This window comes from Acinonyx jubatus, chromosome E1, assembly GCF_027475565.1.
Source record: "Acinonyx jubatus isolate Ajub_Pintada_27869175 chromosome E1, VMU_Ajub_asm_v1.0, whole genome shotgun sequence".
Taxonomy (NCBI): domain Eukaryota; kingdom Metazoa; phylum Chordata; class Mammalia; order Carnivora; family Felidae; genus Acinonyx; species Acinonyx jubatus.
The window spans coordinates 44,951,852-44,974,830 of record NC_069397.1 but is presented as its reverse complement, the minus strand read 5'-3'; the positions used below and the strand labels follow the sequence as shown (position 1 = coordinate 44,974,830).

At 56.1% G+C, this 22,979-nt stretch overlaps 1 protein-coding gene across 2 annotated transcripts; it reads right to left on the bottom strand.

Moving 5' to 3' along the window:
• Positions 1 to 1,134: 1,134 nt before the first annotated feature.
• ACE (angiotensin I converting enzyme) lies at positions 1,135 to 22,291 on the bottom strand. 2 transcript variants are annotated; one of them, XM_027048000.2, is made up of 25 exons: positions 21,493 to 22,291; positions 20,721 to 20,888; positions 20,028 to 20,124; positions 19,154 to 19,297; positions 18,504 to 18,695; positions 17,824 to 17,921; positions 17,232 to 17,404; positions 16,621 to 16,844; positions 16,122 to 16,266; positions 15,728 to 15,826; positions 15,389 to 15,511; positions 14,835 to 15,046; positions 14,020 to 14,156; positions 12,461 to 12,619; positions 12,149 to 12,236; positions 9,810 to 9,953; positions 9,464 to 9,655; positions 8,006 to 8,103; positions 7,631 to 7,803; positions 5,516 to 5,739; positions 5,057 to 5,201; positions 4,711 to 4,809; positions 2,384 to 2,506; positions 1,851 to 2,038; positions 1,135 to 1,656 (listed from the first exon to the last, which is right to left on the bottom strand). In XM_027048000.2, exons 1-25 carry the CDS (start codon positions 21,766 to 21,768, stop codon positions 1,427 to 1,429), a joined length of 3,951 nt encoding a protein of 1,316 aa, XP_026903801.2. In that variant the 5' UTR covers positions 21,769 to 22,291; the 3' UTR covers positions 1,135 to 1,426. The 2 variants fall into 2 exon arrangements, with proteins under 2 accessions (XP_026903801.2, XP_026903802.2); XM_027048001.2 differs by lacking the exons at positions 14,835 to 15,046; positions 15,389 to 15,511; positions 15,728 to 15,826; ... (7 more) ...; positions 20,721 to 20,888; positions 21,493 to 22,291 and adding an exon at positions 14,295 to 14,691.
• Between the last annotated feature and the right edge of the window lie 688 nt (positions 22,292 to 22,979).

The following is a 22,979-nucleotide window of genomic DNA, read 5'->3' as shown; positions in this document are numbered from 1 at the left end:
TCTCTCTCTCTCTCTCTCTCTCTTAAAAATTAACATTAAAATTTTTTTAAATTAAAAATAAAATATGTACTGAGAAAAAAAAGTGGAAAGATATACAGTAAAACCTGGGATGGTAGGTCACTCGTTCTGCGAGTGTTCTGCAAGACAAGCAAACATTTGTAATAAATTTTAACTTGATGAGAGATGTCTTGCAATACGAGTAGTACATGATGCTGAATGTCACACAATCGCAACAGAGCCAATGGTTCTTGAACTTCACTTTGATATATGAGTGCTTTGGATTACCAGCATATTTCTGGAAAGAATTATGCTCGCAAACCAAGGTTTTACTGTATACCAAAATGTCAGTGGTGCTTTTCTCTTGGTGTTGATATAAAGGGCTTTTATTGTCTTTATAGTTTTCTGTATTTTCCAAATTTTCTATACTAAACATGTAGATAAAAGTTATAAAAATGTCCCTCAAAATGCTACTTCCTCAAGCCCACATTGGCTTTTTGAGGGAAGGCTCAGGGTGAGAGAATGAGCTTGGGGGAATGGGAAGGGGTGGCCTCCGGAAGTTAATCCCTGTGTGACTGCTAGCTCTTGCCAAGCTCCAGCATTTAGGGCCCTTCTCCATCTGGGGTGAAAAGGGTCTAGCCTTGGACCCCGTGGGCAATACTCAAATAGCTCTGTCCAGTCATACAAGTAGACACGGAGCTGGTGCGGGCAGCCTGAGGTGACCAATGCGGTCAGTTCTGCACCCTCACTGAGTCAGACACGGGCAAGGCGCTCTCCCCCTGGGACCCAGAGGAGAGCCAGAAGTCTTCCATCTAAAGGACCTGCCATTTATGGGAAAGCTGGGGCAGGGCTCCCGAAGCACGTGGAAATGGAAGGCCGGAAGCCCAGAATGTCTGCTCCCTCCCCCGTCTTCTTGGGTTGGTGCCGAGGCTGGGCAGGGGCTGCTGGCCACGGTGGGACATTGGCTGACTGCCTGGGCTAGGGGCGGGTGCTGGGGCCAGAGCTCCAGGGCATTTTCCCAGGCTCTTCTTGGAGGAGGATGAAGATGTCCAGTGAAGTGACCCACTTGACTGCCAGGAGGTGGGAGAGCGTCCCAGTCCCTGTCCCTGGCTTCCCTATGAGGGACACAGACTCAGATGGGGGAGGCAGGTCCTTTAATTGTATTCACAGAGAGACTGGCAGGGGGCTCCATGTTAGGCGGCCTGCTGCCCAGGGACTCAGGGGCAGGGTCCGTGGGGGTTTGCGGTCTGGAGGGCAGATGGTCAGTACGGGACTCTAGACATGGTAGTGGGGGACAGGGTGGGAGGAGGGGGGCTGGCTGAGGTGAGCCTTGAGAGGAGAGGTGGGTCCTCTGCCCACGCCCCCACGCCCCCAATCTGGTCTCTTGGTGGCAGAAGCTCCCCGGCAGGCCCAGCCCACCCCGGTCATCTCAGGAGTGCCTCAGCTCCACCTCGGAGCCAAACTGGGGCCCATGGTGGGGCTGGTGGAGGCTGTGACGGCGGATGCTGAAGAGCCGCTGGGTGAGGACCAAGGTGGCCACCAGCAGGGTTACGCCCAGGAAGAGCAGCACCCACTGGCCCACGCGGGCCTGCTGCTCCTCCAGGTCCAGGCCCAGGAAGTTGACACGGCCATTGCCCGGGACGGGGCCTTCTGAGTGAGCTGGGCAGGGGAAGCAAGGAGAGCAGGCGATGGGCAGGCTGTGGGCAGGCAGTGGGCAGGCAGTGGGCAGGCCGATGGGCAGGGCTGGGGCTTGGTTAGGCTCGCTTCCCTGTTCTTGCTCTGAGGTCAGACTGCAGTCTGCCTGAACTGGGGAGGGGGCTGGCCTGGGGCTGAGGGGGATGGGGGTGTGGTACCAGAGTTTGGTGTCCAGTTGTACTGAGGCCAGCCCAGCTTCTCCCCGTGCCGCCCATTTTCAGTGAGAAGCCAGTCTAGCAGCGGCTTGAAGTAGTTCATCATGGCGGACGCAGACATGTTGGTCTGGCCTGTGATCAGCTTCATGGCTTCTGGCCATGGCTTACTGAAGCCCAGTTTCATGGCATCCCTGGGGGAGCACCAGAGAAGGGACACAGAGTCAGTCAGAAGGACAGGTAGGGAGGCTTGCTGCTCCTGCCCCAGCCTAATTCCCACCTTCCATGTCCCCTCTTCTGGCCTAAACCTCCTTTGGGATTGGGAGGGCTTGAGCAGGTCTGGGGGTAGGGGATGGGAATGGGGGAGGGATGGTTGGGGCCCAGAGGCTCTAGTTCCCCACCGGGGTGGCACATTAAGGTCTGGCACAGGCTCCACCTGGGATCCCCAACCCAGACGCCAAAATGGCAGGTTTTCCCAGAAAAGCCCCACTGGGGTCAGAGCATGGGAAATGGTCAAAAGAAAGCCAGAAAAGACTCACGCCAGGCGCTTTCCTGCCTCCTTAGACTGGTAGATGTCACATGTGTGCAAGGGGCCCTTGTGGCCAGCTGCCTGACACAGAGCCTCGTGGAACTGGAACTGAATGACAAAGCCGACAAAGTACCTGGAGTGGAGGGAAGCATGGTGTGGGGTGGGGTGGCTGAGGACCTGTGCCACCGAGTCCCAGTTGCCCGTCACCTTCCAGTGCAGCCCGGGTGTTGCAGGGAGCTCACTCTCTGGTCTTTAGGGTCTTCAAGGCTCCCTGTTCCCATGCCTCCCACCCGAAGAGGCTCCTTCCACGTCTCGGGAGGACCTGCTTTGAGGAGCTCTGGGGATCACTCATGGGTGAGGAGGGTCAGGGCAGAGCCCTTCAAAGATTTGGACAGTTGCTTCTGAGGCAGTAAGGTCTCCATCCCTGGGGTGTATGCAAGTAGAGGCCAGGTGTTGCCTCAAGAGTCCCACGCTTCTGGCAGGGTGGTTTGGGCAGGGAAGCCAGCCCAAATGATCCCCTTTATTCCAAACAGCAGGGATTCTCTGGTATAAATCTGCAGGTCAAAGCCAGAGCCACCTCTGCACTTGGTTCAGAATGTCCCAAACCAGCAGCGCCGGCCTCCCACTTTGAATGCTGGGCATAAGCCATGTGCCACTAACTTTCCTGGCATTTCTTAAAAGTGCTTTGCCAAGTTTGCTGGTCAGAATTTGGAATGTGTCTCCTTTGCCCACCCCTGCCCTGGAGAATTATCTACTCTAAGCTCAGAAGCTAACCATTCACTTGGGCCTGGCTTTCACATGAAAGTGAGTGCCAGCTTGGAAGCTGGGAAACCAGTGGAGAAGGCAGGTGGTAGCCCTCCTCACAGGTCATCCTGGTACATTGTCCAGGTTGGGCCTGTTCTAAGGGCCCTTGGATCCCCCTTGGTCCCCTGCCCACAGCTGCTCTCTGGAACATCTGAGAAGGCTTTCTCTCCTTTCCTACACAGTGGGAACACAATTCACCCACCCTACACTTCTTTATTAGGTCCTGACTATATGCTGACATCATGCCAGGTGCTAGGTTGGAAAGGTGGGCACCATGAGCACAAGCCCTCCCCCACTGGGCTTCCAGGAACCACAGGTGGCAAGGGCTGGAAGTGACCAGAGCCCTCCTGGGACAGCCCTCCTTGCCCTCTGCCTTGCCTCACATGTGGCCTGGGCTATCTGCAGCTCAGGGACACACAGACCCTCCCCTCAGATGTCCCCAGACCCTTCTCTACCAGGAGGGTCCCAGACCCTACAATTACCCTTCCTAGCCCTCAGTAAGTGCTCTCCTGCAGCAGGCAGAAGGGAAGGGCTGGACATGTCTACACTCTGGCTACGTGACTCACAGCACTGGTGTGTTTACATGTCCCAGTTAAGAGTGTAACTTCAGGGGTGCCTGGGGGGTTCAGTCGGTTAAGCGTCCAACTCTTGGTTTTGGCTCAGGTCATGATCCCACGGTTTTGTGAGTTCAAGCCCCACATCGGGCTCTGTGCTGGCAACACAGAGCCTACTTGGGATTCTCTCTCTCTCCCTCTCTCTCTCCCCTGCCCCCTGCTAATGCTGTCTCTGTCTCTCTCAAAATAAATAAATAAAAAAAAACTTTTTAAAAAGAATATAAATTCATACTAGTGCGTTATGGCCACCATTTCCTGATCATGCTCTGTATTGGACAGTATGTTAAGAAGTTCTGCTACAATTTTGTGAAATCTGCTACGATTTCACAGGTGCAGAAACTGATGCTCACAGACACTGAAAAATTTGCTTAAGGAAACAAAGAAGTGGAAACAAGATTTGAACCCAGTTCTGCCTGACCCCAGAACCCAGTTCTGCCTGACTCCATGCCCCTGAGAGCATAGCCTCCCAATCCAATTGGGTCTCTAACCCTAGTTTTAGTGTGTAGAAGGTCTTCCAGTATAATTCCAATTATATCACAGGCAATATGTTGAATATATATTAAAGAAATCACAATCTTGTTTAAAAACAAAACAAAACAAAACAAAACAAAACAAAACAAAACAAAACAATGCTTAGCTCTAGCCATGGGTCATGGGTCATGGTTAATAATGTTAACTATCCAACCAAGGTTTTGTAACCATTAGCCAATTATAGTAGAGTTTCTGTTTTCAAATGCCTGGAGGGTAGAGGCTCTCATCACATCAAAAGTGTGAAACAACAATGAGCCTTGGTGGCAGGTAAGTGGCCTAGGCACAATGTGCCATGCAGCCAGGCCTCCCAGGTCACCGAGACAGGTAGCTCCCCACAGGGCACTAATGGCACTTTGAACATTGAATAGCCTCTTCCCTTCCCCTTTACCTGATATAAGGCACACTTGAAGGAACGTGGAACTTGGCCCCTGGGTCAAAGTCCCCTTGAGCCCGGGCCACTGGGGGGCAGAGGCCCTGGTACTTTAGCCTGTCAAGGGGAAAGATGTTGGAGGGAGGGTTTGGGGAGAATAAAGTCAGGAAGAGTTGGTATTTTTTAGCTGAAGGGTGAACCTTGCCCCGGGGGTTCCACTGGACAGTCCAGATTCTGGTGTGCTGTGCCTCTGTGCACAATCACCCCCTGTGCACCTCATCACTTACACACACACTCACATATACAGATACCCATGGAGACACCCCCCTCCTGAACCCACACCCCCACAGGATCATTCTAGAACCTGAGGTTCCACCACTCTTGGTTGTAGTTCTCCTTGGTGATGCTTCCATCAAATACCCTCCAGCGCCACTGGTCGACGAGGTAGCTGAAGGGGACAAAGGCGATCTTGTCGAGTGCCATCTTCATCAGAAAATTGATGTCTTGCTCTGCCAAGGGAAGGGAGCCTGGTCACCAGATGTCTGCCTGCCTGCTGCCACATCCCAGTGGCTCAGCCATGATGGGTGTGCGGTGGGTGGAGAGGGGAGGAGTGGGCTCTGTGCCTTTCTGGGTCTAGCGACCTGCCTCTTGGGCTGGTATGGGAGTTCCATCCTCCCGGCTCACCCTGCTGGTGGCCTCCTTATTCCCCACTGTTCTGTCCCAACCTCTGCCTATGAGCCATCAAGTCCCCTCTCCCAGCCTCCCAAGCTCACTGCCCCTTCTTAGTCCCTCTACCCACCAGGACTTCCCATTCCTCTCTCACCATAGCCGCCACCCTCGCTACTCAGCAGGTTGATACTGTGGAGGTGCTTGGGGGTAGACACTGAGAGGGCCAGCACATCTCCAATGGCCTCGTGAAAGCCAGGGTTGGCACCCTCCCGGAAGGTCACAGGCAAGTCCTTGTACTGCATGAAATACTGTATGTGGCCCATTTCATGATGGGCCACCACCAGGTCCTCCATGTTCACAGTGGTGCACTGCTTGATCCTGGAACACGGGGGGTGGGGCAAAGGGACCCGCTGTCCTTACTGCATACAAAGCAGACCCCCATCAATGCTATATGCAGGGAACACAGCTTTATGGGAAGGAAAACCAAAGGAGGTATGGAATGAGCCCGAGAAAGAAGGAATCTGAGGGTCAGAAGCCCCTACAGCATGGTCATCCAGGCCATTCTTCTGCTTCCAACTTCTCTGAATCACTCCAGCCCTCACTGCCATGCTGTTTTCTAACTGTGCAAAGTACTTGCTCAAAAGGCATAACTGAGGCTTTGCACTCAATTGTGATTAGTGCAGAACTTTCTAGAATGTGGGTTCTGTGTTTTTCATGCACACATTTTGTCTCTTCCAAGACTTAGGTTTCCTGAAGGGAACAACAGTTATTCTGAGCTTTTCTACATCCCATGTGCCCAACACCAGCAAACACATTCACCCAGGACTTTCATGGTTAGGGCTGAAATGACATCTACAGAGCTGTCCACATCAGAGGCCCGACCTCGCCCTTCATCTTTCCTCATTCTCTTTTGTGAGACGATCAAATTCTCCCTTGGATATAACCAAAGCCCTTCAGTTCAGTTGACCACATTTTTCTGCCGTTGTATTGGGATGGGAAGAACTTCCTGGCATCCTGGTAACACCAAGGTTGGGGTCTGCCCACCTTCTCCTATGACTCCCCATACAAAGAAAACTCCCAAAAGAGTTCTCAACCCTCTGATTCTGTACATCCATCCCTACAGCTGCAGTCCTCATGCCTTTGAAGGAAGGGCCCAAGGATAGGTAATCCCGTGAACTCTGGCTGTTTTGTTCTAGTCTCTCTGTGTCCACTCTTACTAGAAGAAACTTCATCAATAGTGGCAGATCATCTTTGCCACTTCTCCCAAGAGGTGGGGTCTTCTTTTCCTTCTTTGCATCTGTGACTTGCTTAGCCAAGAAAATGTGGCAGAAGTGACTCTGTGCCAGTTTTGGATTTAGCCTTTAAGAAACCAGGCTGTTCTTGCTTTCTTTCTGTGGGATGCCGACTGCCAGTAAGATATCTGACTGCCTGGCTGTCATACTGGGAGGAAGCCCAAGCTAGCCTGGAGAAAGATGTTCTCACCAATCCCCAGCTTCTCCAGTCATCCCAGTCCAAGGACCCAACATGTGAGTATAGAAGCCAAATGAAGCTTCCTGTCCCAGCACGTGCCACATGGAGAAAAACTGAGGTACCCAACCAAGAGCTAGAACCAAGGCTCCAGACACATGGCCCCACTGAGCTACACCAGCATCTCCAGCCATCAGAGCTACCCTAGCTGAGGTCTCCATCATTGCACAGCAGGGACAAGCCATTTCCACTGCATGTTGCCTGCGCTGCTGACTGATAAAACCACAAACATAAACAAATGGTTTTTCTGTGGCAATAAGTTTTGGGGTGGTTTGTGCATCTGTCTATGCAGCAATAGACAACTGTCCTCCAATGAAGACAGCTTCTGAGTCTCTGCCAATGGTGAATATGGATCTGTGCAAAGCCCCCCATGTTCTCATGTACCTGTCTGTGTCAAGACACATGCACCCAGGAAGATGGCCTGCTGTAGGCAGAGGTCACTCCAGAATGAGGGAAGTCTGGGAAGCTCTCACAGTGCTCACCTAGCACTGGGACCTTGGGCACTAACCAAGCTAGTGAAGCTGGTCAGTGCTTGAGAAGACCCTCACCTTGTAGACAAGGCTCCCCTGCCAGAAGCCAATGGCCAACCCGAGGCCAGGCCCAATGCTCTTGACCTTTCATGCTAAGCTCTGGCCCCTGTACTTGTTTCTGCTCACTCTGGCTGAGGGGACAATAGTGGAAGCTGTACTTGGTTCATCTCCTTGCCCACTGATAAGGTCCCCTGGCTGCAACCTGGACACACCTGAAGTCCTTGCCATTGTAGAAGTCCCAGGCAGAGGCGTGGCACACTACTTCCCGCCCGTCAGTCGGCTTTTCTAGCATTGACTTGTTCCAGAACTCAAAGGGCACAGGCAACAGCCCCAGGGAGGTGAAGAAATTGTCCGCTTCCTCAAACATCCTTCTGGGTGTCCAGCCCTACAAGCAGAGGGAGCCCTGCCAAACCTGGGGCCTCTGGGGACAGACTGTGTACTGCGTCAGGGTGGGGGTTAGGAGAGGGCTCAGCCAGAGGGAATTCCTGAAGCAGAGGCCTTCTCCCACCAAGGCAGAGGTCTCCCCTCCCTTGTGCCTTGGGGTTGCCCTGGAGGAGCAGAAATGTGATGAGGGGCCCAGTGCGCACCTGCTTTATCATGGCCTCTGTGGCATCTATCTTGGGGGCTGAAGGGAAAGGCACCACCAAGTCATAGATGTTGGACCAAGTCTGAGCCCACATGTTCCCTGGAGGCAGGGAGGAGAAGAGAAGGCAGACAGAGGAGAGAGAGATGTTATTTCTTACACTCAACACCATCACCCATGGAGAAGGAACCAGATCCCAAGCCTTATGATCACAAATGTATCCCGAGCACCTGCTATTTGCAAATCTTGCAGGGATTTGACATACATTGTTTTTAGCCTGCACATCCAGCCCTGCTTTGAGTGCCAAGGGCTGAGTTCTAAACCCCAGCTCTGCCCCCACTCTGGGGGCCACTTGGGCATAATGCCTCCTTTTCCTGGGGTCTGTGTCTCTCAGTCATCGAGCTGATATCCACTCCCACATCCTTGATCAAGGATGGCTGGTGTCTTGGGCTACAAGGACCCTAGAGACTGAGCAGGAACTAGATCCAAAGCTGGATGAGTTTCTGGAGTCTCCCTCATGGTTGGCAACTGGTCTGTGGCCCCGTCTGGCCTCTCTGCTCACAGTAACAAACCCCCCAGGGATGTGTTCTCTGTGGCTCGACAGGGACAAGAACCTGGTGGCCTCCGCTTTGCTCTAGTCCCTGCCAGCCCTCACTGTCTTCCACTGCCTACTTCATTCATTCAGGGCATTTGAGTTTACAACCCCTGAAAAAATGAGGGTCCAAAAGTTGGGTAGGATCTACACTCTCAATATTCTCTGTTCTCCTAATTCCTCTTCGCCTGAGTGTTGTCCTTCTAACTCCCTACTGCTACTTTTTCCATCTGTCAGAATCTCTCATCTTTTAAAAAATTCTTTTAATTTTTGAGGGAAAGAGTGAGAGCACACATTCGAGCAGGGAAAGGCAGAGAGGGGGACACAGGATCTGAAGCAGGATCTGTGCTGACAGCAGCGAGCCCGATGCAGGGCTCAAACCGTGAGATCGTGACCTGAGCTGAAGTTGGATGCTTAACCGACTGAGCCACCAAGCCTTCCCAGAACCTCTCATCTTTCAAGGCTCTGCTCGTGTGCCACTTCCTTGGCGGGGGGGGGGGGGGTGCTCACTTCTCATTCCCGGCCCCTTCCTCACCACCCCTGCCCAAGCATCATGGGTCATATGGTCTCCTGCGATGATATTATGAATTCTGTCACTGCTCCACCCATGGCGACCTGCACCGAGTGGCTCTGTAGCAAATGTGCTAAATGCAAGCAAGGGGCTCGTCTCCCCAAACCCAGCTGCCACCCCACCCCGGCCCCGGCAACATTCCCTCCAGCCTCACACCCTCACTCCCTCCACCTGACACACCATCCTAAGATCCTGCCCAGCCTGCCCTCTGCCATGTGGAGAGCACCGGCCCCACCTTTCCTCATCTGTGTCTGTCCCCCACCCCGCACCCCCACCCCAGGCCCGGTCCTTGCGCTCACCCAGCAGGTGAGCTGGAATGGGGCCCTCCAGGTTGATGTGTTGGGGCCCATAGTGGCGGTGCAGGGCCCGGCGCACGTAGGCGTGCAGGTTCAGGTAGAGCGGCTGCAGCTCCTGGTAGAGCTGCTCCAGGTCGTGTTCCAGGGTTGGCATCTCGTACATGGCTCTCCAGGAGTCACCTGCATCTTCGTAGCCTGCAGAGGGGGCACAGGCTCTCTCAACACCTGACCATTCCCTGAGTACCCTCTGTCCCGCCCCCTCTAGGACCTCCCTCTCACCAAGGTTAGGGGCTCAGAGGACCCCTCTGAGGGCCCCAGAGAGCCAGAGATCTCGGCCAGAGGGACTCACCATTGAGCTTGGCGGCCTTGTTGGCAAGTTCCACATATTTGGGGAAAAAGGGGAGGATTGCTCTCCCCACTTTGTCTCGCCAGCTCTTCCAGGCCCACAACAGATCTTCATATTTCCGGGACGTGGCCATCAGATTCGTCAGATCTGGGGGGAGTGGGGGGTAGTGACTTGAGCCTCCAGCCCTGGGCTCACCTCCCACCTCCTATAAGGTGATCTTAGTCATAGGAGTTTGGAACTCGGATAAAATTGGTGAACTCACGTCAAAAGGCCTGTATAGGCAGTGAGTCTAGTGAAATGGGAGAAAGGGCGGTGCCAATTCTACAAAGACTTACAGGGCGGGTGGCCCCAGGGCCACGCTGCATGCACACCACCTCAGGGCTGCAGCAGCCTTGTGAAGGGTGCGCGGGTTTGCACATCAGCGTTTTGGTGACATGGCGGGTCCCCCCAGCCAGGAAGTGGCCCAGCCAGGCACAAACCCAGACTCCAGGGCTGCTGCTCCTCACTGATTCCCTGCAAACCCCTCTGTAGGAGGGACAAATGGCTTGGCCGTCACAAGACTTGAGTTCCTCTCTAGTCATCCACTGACCCGAAAATTACCTTGCAAGTCACAGGACCCCCCCCTCCTTTCCCTACCTTTAAACATTTTTTATTTATTTTTGAGAGACAGAGAGAGACGGAGTGTGAGTGGGAGAGGGGCAGAAGGAGAGGGAGACACAGAATCTGAAGCAGGCTCCAGGCTCTGAGCTGTCGGCACAGAGCCCGACGTGGGGATCGAACTCACAAACCGTGAGATCATGACCTGAGTCAAAGTCGGGCGCTTAACTGACTGAGCCCCCCAGGTGTCCCTCCCTATCTTTAAAATGGGGATAATCCAGCACTCATGGGGGTGTAAAAATCAAAAGGGAGCACGAGGCCCCTGAGCAGGGAGTGAGCCTTGCTGGTCGCTGAGTCCTCACAGGGCCCCGGGCACCTTTCGCTAACGGTTAGTGAACCGGACTGAATAAAAGGATTGCTGTGAAGACAGCACAGAGAGCCATCCCAACATCATCAGGGAGCCCGAAGTCCTGGGTCTGTGTCCTGTCAAAGCCACGGGACTGTGCGTGTAGCCTCCTCAACATAGATTAAGTGGAGCTGACACGCACCTCTCGGAGCTGGGGTGAGGACGGCCTGAGCTCCTGTGTCATTTTGGAAGCCTCACACAGACCGATGGTGGCTTCTCTTTCTGCCTGAGGACAGCATTTGGGGTCCCCTACACCTCACTGACTCGCGTTCTCTCCGTTTCAGAACGTGCTTCATGATATCTACTTCTCGCAGAGAATAAAGTACATTCAAATTAGTTCTGTTTAGGGAAAAAAATGTATTTTGAGAATTTCACCTCTGCCCTCTGCCGATGCGAGCATTCTGTTCTGTGGGTGCTTCTTAGTTTCACTAATGGCAGTGCTCTGACGGCCCAGGCCTGGGTTAGGAGGCTAATTGATGGGGGGAGGGAGGCTGAAGGCTGCGCTCCCTTTAATGCTCTTCTCCATAAACATGCACATACACATGCAGGCACACATATGTCTCCGCTGTGCTTTGCGTGCATACCCATGTATACAAACCGTAGGCCAAACCCTGTCTCAGGAAAGCCGTCTCTTTCTCCTGTTTATTTTCCATTTCCCCTTCTATTTGTCATTGTTCTAATGTGGGAGTTGGCAGGAGGGCCAGGAAGAGATGGTTTCTGGGTAGCGATTCCTCAGGAGAAGAGTGTTTAAGCCTCTGGCTCCCCAACCCTTGGGAGGGTGAGTCAGGAGGGAGGAAAGGACGTATCTGTGTGCAGGTACTTGGGTGTCCAGGGTGAGGTTTCCAAAAGGGAGAAGGTAAGAAGCACCAGCCAGTGTGGAGAAAGGGGACAAGCGAGAGCTGGTCCACTCCTTCCGGCAGGAAGTGGCTTCTCTGAGCTGTGGCTTTGGTTTTAGGGGGGAGGTGGAGGGCGGGGGCCAGGGAAGGTGGGGAAGATGTGGACAGGGTGGAGGAAGGAAAGTGCTTAGAATTACTATCCCTAGTCGGGCATCTAAGCACTTGGCACACAAATCTGAGGTACCTCCTACTCTGAAGGGGAGAGCGCACAGAGGAATCTAGGGGGTCCCTAGAGGGAGCAGATGGGCAGATGGTCCAAAGGAGGGCTGTGCCCCATCTAAGTGGTGGCAGAGAACCCCCTGGGGGAGAACAGAGGAGTGAATCTCCTGGGCGCACCGACCCCATGAGTTAGGAGACCCTGACCCCCCTTCCATGGGCCAGCACCCCTAACACGGTCAAGCCCAGCATCCCCACCCTCCCTCTCACTCCCCACATGCCCTCACCAGGCTCCAGCTGCAGACAAGTGCCATTGGCATGGCACACAGAGGCCACGCTGTAAGTGGTTTCCATGTCCAGCAGGATCTGGTTGTACTGCAGGAGGAAGAAGAGAGGCTGTACCCCTTTGCTACCCGTTCTGCCCCAGGCGCCATTATGGGCAGGGGGCACTATGGAGCTGGGGGAGCGTGTAGGTGTACGTCAATGTGGCAGATGTCATAACACAGAGGAAGAGGAAGCAGCTTGAAGGCCAGACCCCGAGCTAGGACCTGGTCCTGACCTTGGATCTTCCCCTCCCTGCTCCGCCACAAGCCACATACCTCCTCCAGCTCCTTGGCAGGCAGTGCTGCCCGCTCTAGGTCCTGAATCTTCTTCATCATCCGCTTAATGCTGTCATTCTGGAAGCTTGTCATATCAAACTGCCTGGCCCAGGTGCCGAACTTCAAGGTGTGGTTTGCCATCTGTATGTTCTTCTGTAGCTGAAGGCACAGGGGAGAGTGGACCATGGCATGAGGCTCAGGAGCTTTGGAGTGGCCTCTGAGAAGGAGGTGCCATAGGGGGAGCAGAAGGGACTGAGGGGTGCAGTGAGGGGGCAGTTTTGTCAAGTCCGTTGCCTTTGCCGCAAAGACCCTCTTCAACCTGGACTGTCTATAATGTCCTGGATGCCGTCCGTGCCCCTCAACAGATAGCCATGGTCACGTAAGACCTATCCTGGCAGGGGAAGAGCAGAGGAAGCCCACCCTGTGTCTTGTTAGCAGACGGACAGGTTGGCATTAGTTCTGTGGCCTCTGTGAGCTTTAGGGTCCCATGTGTAAAATGGGAATAAGATCACTGGTTTTGCAAGGCTACTGAGGAATAAATGAGGCAGCAGATGTAAAGCGCCAAGGAACTGTGGACAGCACACACAATGGTCTTCAAGAAATGCTAGTTCTCGGGGCCCCTGGGTGGCTCAGTCGTTGAGCATCCGACTTCGGCTCGGGTCATGATCTCGCGGTCTGTGAGTTCGAGCCCCGTGTCAGGCTCTGTGCTGACAGCTCGGAGCCTGGAGCCTGCTTCACATTCTGTGTCTCCCCATCTCTCGGCCCCTCCCCTGCTCGCACTCTGTTCCTCTCTCTCTCTCTCAAAGATAAACAAATCTTTTAAAAAAGAAAAAAAGAAATGCTAGTTCTCAGTGGCTCACCTCGGTATAATCTGCACTCACCACACAGGTGGAGAGTGGAGTGAAGGGAAGCTAGTCCTTGCTGTGATGGCAAACAGGGACTTTCAATCTACAAATCCACCTTTACTGTTACTTATTTATGTACAAATCATTTTTAATTTTTTTTAGCATTTATTTATTTTTGAGAGAGAGAGAAAAAGAGGTGGGGGAGGGGCAGAGAGAGAGGGAGACAGAATCCAAAGCAGGCTTCAGGCTCTGAGCTGTCAGCACAGAGCCCGATGCGGGGCTCGAACTCACAAACTGTGAGATCATGACCTGAGCCAAAGTTGGCCACTTAACCAACTGAGCCACCCAGGCGCCCTTATGTACAAATCATTCTATTGCTAACAACAGACTGCTTGTTAATCAGAGACAACTTCTTTAGGCATTGAGCATTTACCCACCCAAATCTGAAATTGAGTATTATTTTAAATATTTCCTCTGGATTTTTCACAAATCCTGACAGCCTCCCTCCCTACACACACACACACACACACACACACACACACACACACACACACACTGAGTGTGTGGGGGGGAGGGGGCAGCTGGCTCTGTCTTCGGTTTTAAGGATTGGTCCCTGGGAGGAGGAGCAGGCACATGCGGTGTGTGTGTCTGTGTGCGTGTGTGCGTGTATGTGTGTGTATGGGGGGGGAGGGGGGACGTGGAGAGGGTCCTTACCAGGATCTTGCTGGCCTCTGTGGTGATGTTGGTGTTATAGTTCCAGTTAGCCTCAGCATACTCATTCCATATCACCTGGGATCTTCGGTCATATTCCTCCACAAACTTTCTAGCCTCCACCTCATCGGTCACCAGGCCTGTGGGACAGAGTAGAGGCAAACAGATAGGCCTCCCCTTGCCCTCTGCTGCGGGTGGGCCCAAGCCTGCCACTGTCCCTGCCTCTCCCTCCTCACTGGCCCCCCCCAGGCCCCGCCCCGCCCCCCAGCCGGTCCCACTTGGGTTCTGGGTTGTCTGGCTGCTGGTTGTTGTCTGGCGAGTTGTTGTCTGGCTGCTGGTTGTTGCCTGGCTGGTTGTTCCCTGGTTGGTTGTCACCTGGTGGGTGGCCTCCTGGCTGGGGACCAGCATGGGGTGCCCACAGCAGAGCAGGAGAAGGAAGAGGCTAGGCAGTCCTGGAGCAGCCCAACCTTGGCCCATGGTCGCAGGAGAGCAGAGCCCTGTAGCCACAGCCCCCCTGGCCAATAAGAATGGAGCCTGCAATGTGACCTCATAGAGCAGTGTGCCTGCCAGCCTGCCCCCAGGGAGGGGCCTCAGATCTGGGCACACCCTCTCTAGAATGATGGGGAAGAAACATACCTGTCCGCCACCCCCTCTCCCCCGCCCAAACCAAGCTGTGATGAGCAAAGGCCCTTTAGGGCAGGGCGCTGGGGCCCAGCTGGGAGCAGCTCACCAGGAACCAGGAACCAGGGGCCTGTGTCCAGAGCCCAGAATCCGAGAGTTGCTTTAGCACCCCACCCCACCCTCCATCAGGGCTTTACCAATGTCCTGTGGGTAATTGTGGGGTACTGGTGGCCGCCACTGGTATTCCGGCCACCCCAGCACTTCGCCGTTGCGCTGATTCTGCTCCTGCAGCCACCGGCTGACCGGCTGGAAGTAGTTGAGCAGAGGTTGAGCATCCAGTGTATCTGAGCCAATCGCCTCCTTTAGCACCTCCTGCCATGGCCGTGAGGAGCCTGACCGCAGCGCCTCCCTGTCAGGCAGAATGGGCACGGTGGGCACAGGGGGCACAGGCCAGCCTCCAGTACTGGTCCCTGGCCCACCTCTGTCCCCCACTGGCCTGCAAGAACAGCAACATGAAGATTCTGGGGAACCAGGAGCTCTGGGAAGGGGACAGGGACGTTGTTTGTCCTGTGCTAGCCAGAAGGCCCACTCTGTAAATACTTGTGAGGAAGGAGGGGGTGGGAGGGAAGAAAGTCTCCCTCTGCCAGCAGGGCCCTGTGACTTTCCCATGAGCAGCCAGTTGCCTTTTAGACACATCTTCCTTCCCCCTCTCCCCTCACCTCCCCCTTGCCCTCTTGATCCCCCCACACACCTGAGCTTGGCCCCCGCCTGGGTGGACTGGTAGATGTCGCACTTGTGCAGGGGGCCTTGGTGACCCGCCTCCTTGCACAGGGCTTGATGGAACTGGAATTGCAGCACAAAACTCACAAAGTACCTGCAGGTACGGGCTGGGTGTTAGGGGGGATGGTGGGGGGGGCCCTTGCCCGGGCACCATTCAGCTCCCCACAGGGCAGAGGCCAGACGGGGGAGAAGGGAAAACCAAGCCTGGCCCCAGGGAGAGGCCCACTTAAAATTCCAGGCTCATGGGGGGCCCAGAAGAGCATGGGGACAAGCCCTGAAAACTGGTAGGGGTTGGGGGGGGCAGTAGTACCTGATGTACGGTGTTACATTTGGGACATGAAACTTAGCTCCGGCATCAAAGTGCGTTTCATTTCGGGCAATTGGAGCACAGATTCCCTGATACTTGGTTCTAGAAGAGGATTGATAAATTGTTTTAGGATGTAAGGATTGCATGAAGGCTATTTTAGCCTTTGCAAAAAATGCTGTTAAGCAGGCATTCCCACCTTTCCCACGGGGGCCATCCCTTCCCCTCCTGGTGAATTGGGGAAGACTTCTTGGAGGAGGGAGTTTCAGGCAGGACAGAATGTATGGGGAAAAGGGTGAGGGGTGGGGGGCGGACTGATGGAGGCAGGAGGCTCCTGGTTGTCCAGGAGAGTGGGGAGGGCCGCTTGGGATTAGGCCTTTCCTGATTCCCCTTTGCTCACCGAAGATACCACCAGTCAAAGTTGTAGCGGGAAGGGGGGGTTCGCCCACTAAAGACCCCCCAGCGCCACTGGTCCACCAAGTAGCCAAAGGGCAGGAAGGCAATTTTTTCCAGTGCCATCTTTAACAAGTAATTGATGTCACTTTCTGTCGGAAGATGAGATGAGAAGAGAGGTCAGAGGGAGATGGGGGTCCAGCTAGGGCAGGGTGGGCCTGGGCGGGAGCCAGCGGGAGCCAGCAGGTGGAAGGGCTGGCAGATGCAGAGAAAGGAAGGCTGGCCTTCAGGACCATGGAGCCCTGCTTGGAAGAGGGCCCTTGGGCAGTGTCCAGGTAGGACTCGGGGTGGGCTGTGAGGCTCCAGGTGGATCCCCAAACCTGCCTGACCTGGGGCAGAGCGGCAGAAACAGGAAGGGCAGGTGGGAACACGGGCAAGCTGAGTCCTGCCGTGGGATGGAGTGGGGTCTGGGTAGGGCCGGGCCGGGTCCTCTCCACCCCCCATACCCATGTCATTGCTGACATTGTCCAGCAGGCCAATTTTGTACAGATGTTCAGGAGTGGAGACGGAGAGCGCCAGCACATCCCCGATGGCCTCGTGGAAGCCAGGGTTGGCCCCTTGGCGCAGGGAGACAGGCTGGTCCTTGTACTGCAGATAGTACTGCACGTGGCCCATCTCGTGGTGCACCGTGGACAGCTGGTCCATAGTGACCCGCGTGCACTGCTTGATCCTGGGGCAGGGAGATGGCGAGGGTGAGGGTGAAGGACAGGGCAGGGACCAGAGCATGGGGAGGCTGGCACCTGAGGGAAAGGGACCAGGCGGGCGCTGCCCTGGGCCTTGAAGGAGCTGGTGGAAACATACGCATCCTTTGCCCTGCCCCAGCCCACACTCAGGCCTTTGTCCTCCATTCCAATGTACAGAGTTGCTCCCCGGCAAAGCTGCTAAGGGAAGGTGGCCTAGATGGTCTCATATGCCCAGGGGCCTTGGAACAGACCCAGTCCACCAAACAGTGTTGGGGCTGGGGTAGAGGTTGGCCTGGGAAATGGCTTTCCTGTGCCCAGGCTGCCCACCCTTCCTGAAGCTCCAGAAACCCCCCTTTTCCCTCCCATGTCTAGACCTGAAGTCTTTCCTGTTGTAGAAGTCCCAGGCAGAGGCGTGGCACACCACCTGACGCCCGTCAGTAGGTTTCTCCAGCATGGACCTTGTCCAAAACTCAGGAGGCATGGGCAAGAGCCCCAGGGAGGTGAAGAATTCCTCTGCCACTCGGAACATGTGCGTAATGTTCCAGCCCTGGTTTGGGGGGTGGTGGTGCAGGTCCAGGTCAGGGACCAGCAGAGGGAGCTCACTGTGGCTGTCCCAGGGGCGGGTCTAAGGGTCTCCCACCTAGATTTGCTCCTTGCTCGTGAAGGGCATCTCTGCTCTGTGGCCTCCCTTCCCAGAGGCAGGGCCCCTACTAACCATAGTGGATAAACAAAAGTAGACGGCTGCTCTCACCCCACCTGTGGGATCCTGGAAGGAGGGGCTGGCACCTCACCCAGGACACAGACCCCAGATCACTGCTTGTACACACACTCAAGGCTGCTGCTATGTAGAAAGGGCAGGACTGAGGTCCCTGCCTTACCCGTCTCTCTCACATGACTTCTTCCTGCCCTTCTCCCCGTGTCTGACTACTTCTTGCTGCCCCCACCCTGACCTGACTCGAAACTTACCTTCTTCACCATAGTGCTGGTCACGTCGAGACTGGGCTTGTTAGGAAAAGGCACCACCATATCATAGAGGTTGTCCCAGCTCTGGGCCCACATGTCCCCTAGACAGAGGAGGGGAGCCAGATAGCTTAGTTCCCTGCCTGCTTCCCCATATGTGCTGCTGGGCAGCTATCTGGGTCCCTGGCACCTGGGCCCTGGGAACTCAAGGGTAGCCTGCTCTGCCGGCTGAACCAAGCATTTTCTACGTCAGTCCCACTCAGACTCCTGAATGCTCCAGGATCCCTGGGGTCGGCAGTGTGAGCCCACATGATGCTGCTGGGGTCCTTCCTGGTGGTGCCGGGGTCCCTGCCTCCCAACCCTGAGGCAAGGCCACTGGGCTTGCATCCTGGGGCATAATCTTATCCCTTCCCCACTGGATGCAGTCAAAGTCTTCAGTGTGATTCCTAGCTCTGCCTTTTGCTAGTTCTCTGCCCTCTGCCAAGTCATTTATGCACCTCAAACTTCAGAGTCGCTGTCTGAAAAGTAGGAACAGTAATGGTGATGAGAAGGGCCGCCTGCTATATGGGGTCATGGGGTGAGCTACGTGGGCTCGTGTGTGAGAGTGGACAGGACGATGCTCTAAAATGTGAGGCATGAGGAGGACAATCCATGGGACATGCATAGAGGCAAGGCAATGTCCTTACCCAGCAGGTGAGCAGGGATGGGTCCCCTGAGGTTGATGTATCTGTCCCCATATCGGCGGTGCAGCGCACGGCGGACATAGGCATGGAGGTTCAGGTAGAGGGGCTCTACTTGATGGTAGAGGTGTTCCAGATCCTCCACGAAGGTGGGTGAGTCATACCAGGAGCGCCAGTAGGCCCCCGTGTCTGAGAAGCCTGGTGGAGGGGGCAGGGGTGGTATTGGGGTGCGGCTCAGGTCCCAGGCTCTGGCACTTCCATGCCCAGCTACTTCTTCGCCATTCTCCTAGCCTGCGGCCCGTGTATCCGCCAGCTACTTAGAAAAGATGGCCTGGGGACCCCTGCTCTGTGATTTTCCAACTAGGGGTCATTCCAATTCTAGATAAATAGATCCCGGAGAGGCAAAGATGAGTGCTGGGGCTCTGAGGTGTGACAGGAGAGGCAGGCAAGAGGGCCAGTGTGAGAGCCAGGCAGCAGCCCAGAGGAAGGCAGATGGGGCTCGAGCTGGTTCTGTGCGACCTTGGGTCAGTGTACAGAGTCACTGCAACACTTACTCTTTCTGGGGTTGGGCTCAGTGGGGACAGTAGATGATGGGAGAGCACGTTGCCGTCTGGGAAGGGCAGTGCTCACACAACGGACGGGGTGGGTAAACTCACCATCCTGCTTGTAGGCCTCATTGCTGAGGGCAGTGAAGTTCTGGTACAGGGGTTTCAGCGGGATGCCCACAGCATTGTGCCAGCCCTCCCAGGCATAGAGCAGCACGGAGTAGCTTCTTGATATAGCCATGATGTGGGTGAGCTCTGAGACACAGGTGAGTGGGGTCAGGTGCTTCCTTTGAAGGCAGCGACGGTCTTCAATAAAGCACCCATGCTGGTCTTCACCATCTCTACCTGCTTCCTCAACATCATGATGCCCCCAAAGCCAAGGGTTGCCTATAGGCTGGGTGGGATGGGACTGGGAGCCATACAAAGAGAGCACCCAAGAGGGGCCCTTGTCCCTAGGAAAGGGAGGTGGACAAAAGGAGGACATCCAGAGGCCAGTTCCAGACAGACTCTTCATGGCTCATTGGTTACAGTGGCTAACCTCAGGCTGCCTCGTGGATGGAGTAGGGTGTGGGGGGAGAATAGGAAGGTATAAGCAGAAGTCACAAGGGTCTAAGTCCTGTGGAGGGCTCTTGGGAGACTGAGAGGATCCATAAAAGGGAAAACCAGGCAGCCAAGAGGAAGGCTAGTAGGGATGGGAGAGGCCAAAGAACGCATGGGGGTGGGGGTTGGGGTGGGGATGGGAGCTGGAGGCTGGAGGTTTCAGAAATCAGATTGCCCAGAGAAGCAAGGGTGCGGGGGCATCTGACAGTCCAGCCTCAACTGGAGGTCAGTGCCTTTGGGTTTGGATTTACCCACTCCCTCCACGGCCCCTCCCATTAAACATACCCTCTTTATGGGTACAGCAGGGCTGCAGGGGTGGGGTGGGGTGGGGTGGGGAAGGGCCGGAAAGCCCCAGCAGAGAGAGATAGTAGGGACAGAGCCATACCTGGGTCCAGGGACCAGCAGATGGCAGTCTTGTTGGGATAGTAGCAGACCTTGGCCGTGGAATAGATCCTGTTCATGTTGCTTAGCAGAGAGTTGTACTGGGGAGTTAGAGTTGAGACAATGTTAGTAGTGAACAGCCCCCAGAGGTAATGTGGCTGCCCCCTCCTCTTTCTGCTAGGATGAAAAGGAGGCCCAGAGAGGGGATGTGGCTTGGACAAGGCCACTCAATGGCACTCAGGGCACTTCTGATCACTAATACACTGATTCCCCTTCCAGTGGAGGCAGCCTGTGGAGGTGGAAACAAGTGTGCTTAGAATTTGGGATGGGGTTCAAGTCCAAGTTCAGCCACTGCCTTGCAGTGAGGGCAAATACCTTTCACTCTCTGGCCTGATGCCTTCTCAGTCCTCCTCAGTCTTTCTAAGGAAGCCCATTAATCCAACCAGACTATGGAGAAATTTTGAAAAACCCCTTTTCATCTGTTTACTTGAATTTCGCTTTCTATACCCCATCTCTAAGGAAAATCAATGTTTCAGGAAGCCATTCTGTGCTTACAGAGGCTTCCCCTACAATCAGGGTGCATACAGATCCCAGGGTCCCTCCCTGCCAGGCTCTTCCCCACCACCACCACCACAGTGCAGCACTGGAAGGCACACTGGCCATTTCTGCCTCCACCCCTCAGGTCCACCAGGCCCACCTGCTGCCGCTTTGCCACAGGCAGGTTGGCAGGGCCCAGGGTGCGCACACCACTGATGACCCTTCGCAGGATCGGGTCACTGAAGTTCTGCCAGATTGGGTCATACAGGTCCTTAGCCTTCTGGCCCCAGATCTCAGCAAACTCCTGGTTGAGCAGGGCTGCTTCCTCCTATGGGCACCAGAGGGGATACAGGGGAGGCCATGGCACTGGAGAAGGGGAGGAAGACCAAGGGCGCCTGGAGACTGGGGCTTGCGGGAGCACTGCTCCCTCCTCTGGGGCCTTCGGGGTCAGGAACTGGGGGAATCTGCCTAAGGTGGGCAGTGGGGCAGAAATTGGGGCTAGAAGAGAGGCAGGTGGAGGAGAGGGTAAATAGACAGTGATGAGCAGTGACAGGAACAGGAGACAGGGGTAGGTTTCGGCTACAGAGGATGAGGACCCAGAGCAGAGTGGGCACCCTCAGCGCAGACTGCCGCTGACCGAGCCCGAGGTCATCCCAGGGAGCTGCCACCTGGGGGGGGGGGGGGGGTAGGGGGGTGGGTCGAGGTCGGAGGAGCCAGCTTTATCCATTTGGTTCTTGTACTGGGCACCCACCGCGCGTCTGATGGGGCGGAGCGGGGCTGGGGGCGCGGGCGGGTTCTCACCTGGTCCCGGCGGCTCAGGGGCCGGGGGCGCGCGCCCAGCTGTGACTTCCCGCCCCCCAGCGCCCGGTCGCAGGCCTGTGATTGGGCGTCCGGGCCCCGCCCCCGCCCCCGCCCCGGGCCCGCGCGCCCACCTGGAGCCGCGCGTTCTCCTCGGTGATGTTGGTGTCGTACTCCCAGCTGGCGACCGTGCTCTGGTACATCACCAGCTCGGCGCTCGAGTTGAAGCTCTTCACGAAGAGCTGCGCCCCGGCCTCGTCGGCGGAAAAGTTTCCGGGATGCAGCTCGGGGTCGAGCGCCAGGGCGGCGGGCGGCGGCGGCAGCAGCAGCGGCAGCGGCGGCAGCAGCAGCAGCAGCAGCGGCAGCGGCGGCAGCGGCCCCCGCCGGGGACGGCCCGACGCGGCCCCCATGGCGCGGTACGCGGTGTACGGCGCGGCGCAGCCCCTTCTCCCGCGCGGTGCCCGCCCTGCGGATTATAAAACCCCGCCGCCGCCTTCCGACACACCCCCACCTCCCCGCCCCGCCGCGCTTCCTCCTCGGCTCCAAAGTCCCCCAGCCGCGGGCCTAACCGAGCGGGGCGGGGACCGACGCTTCCTGGCCCGCCCGGGCAGGGGCGACTGGCCGGGGAGGGGCCAAGGCGACCCCCTGCGAACTGCAGCCGAGGGCGGGGGGGGGGGGGCGGGTGGCGGCGGCGGAGGGGGCTCAGGTCAGGCTCTCACAGAGGAAGCTTGAAAGGGGGACCCCTCCACACACACACACCTCTGAAGCTGAGGGAGCCAGCAGTTTGCTGGAACACCCAAGTCTGCACACGGTGCCCTCTCCCTGCCATCACCCAGCCTCGGCGCAGGCCCCCGGGAGCCCGGCGGTCTGCGATGCTCAATCTTCCAGCCTCACCGCCCCAGGCCTCTCTGGGTTCCCGAGTGACAAAGTGGGGGAGCTGTCCGCAGCGCCGCTGGTGCAGCAGAGATGGGGTTAATGATCAGTCACCGGGTCCAGCTTCTCCGCCAGGCCTTGGGGGGAGGGGGTGTGGCCTGCACCCGCGCGGGGAAAGTTTCTGCTTTGGAGGCTGGAGGCGCCCCGGGGGAGGTGCCGCAGAGATGCTCAGAGCCCCCGGCGCACCTGCACACTGGGTGGGGGACTACCGGGAAAGGGGGGGAAGAATGGAGGGGGCTGTTGTGACAGGGTTTGCATAGAGGGACGGGAGGGCTGGCACACATGCCCTCTTCCCAATGGGGACACAAGCTGTCAGTCGCTTACACAGAAACAACCACACAGACTTGCAGCCTCTGAGAGCTAGAGATGAGCCTCCTGATGGGAAGTACCCCTTCACTGACAGATGAAGAGATCAAGACTTAGGTTGAGTGGCTGGCTCCAAGTCACCTCAGGCCTCCACACTCCTCATTCTTTCCCTGTCTCATCCACGTGTCCCTCCAAGTGACAAGCACAGGGAAGGGAGAGAATGGCATCTCCCCAGGTTGTGGAAGCTGAGGGTCCTCCCCTAACTCCTCCTGGGGACATCTGTCCACAGAGGTGGGAGGACCCTATATGCTATAGTAGAATATGGAGAAGGGCGTGGGAGGGGAGGCTGGAAGAAGCAGAGGCAGGGCAGAAGCAGCAGGAA

What these genes read in the sequence shown, in the direction of transcription:
- ACE (XM_027048000.2), bottom strand. Translation starts at nt 21,768, where the DNA reads ATGGGGGCCGCGTCGGGCCGTCCCCGGCGGGGGCCGCTGCCGCCGCTG. An exon ending in CATCCCTGCTCACCTGCTGG is followed by an intron (nt 17,922 to 18,503) that starts GTAAGGACATTG and finishes TCCTCTGTCTAG; the next exon opens with GGGACATGTGGGCCCAGAGC. An exon ending in CAGGCGGGGGCCAAGCTCAG is followed by an intron (nt 15,047 to 15,388) that starts GTGTGTGGGGGG and finishes TCTGCCTGACAG; the next exon opens with GGAGGCGCTGCGGTCAGGCT.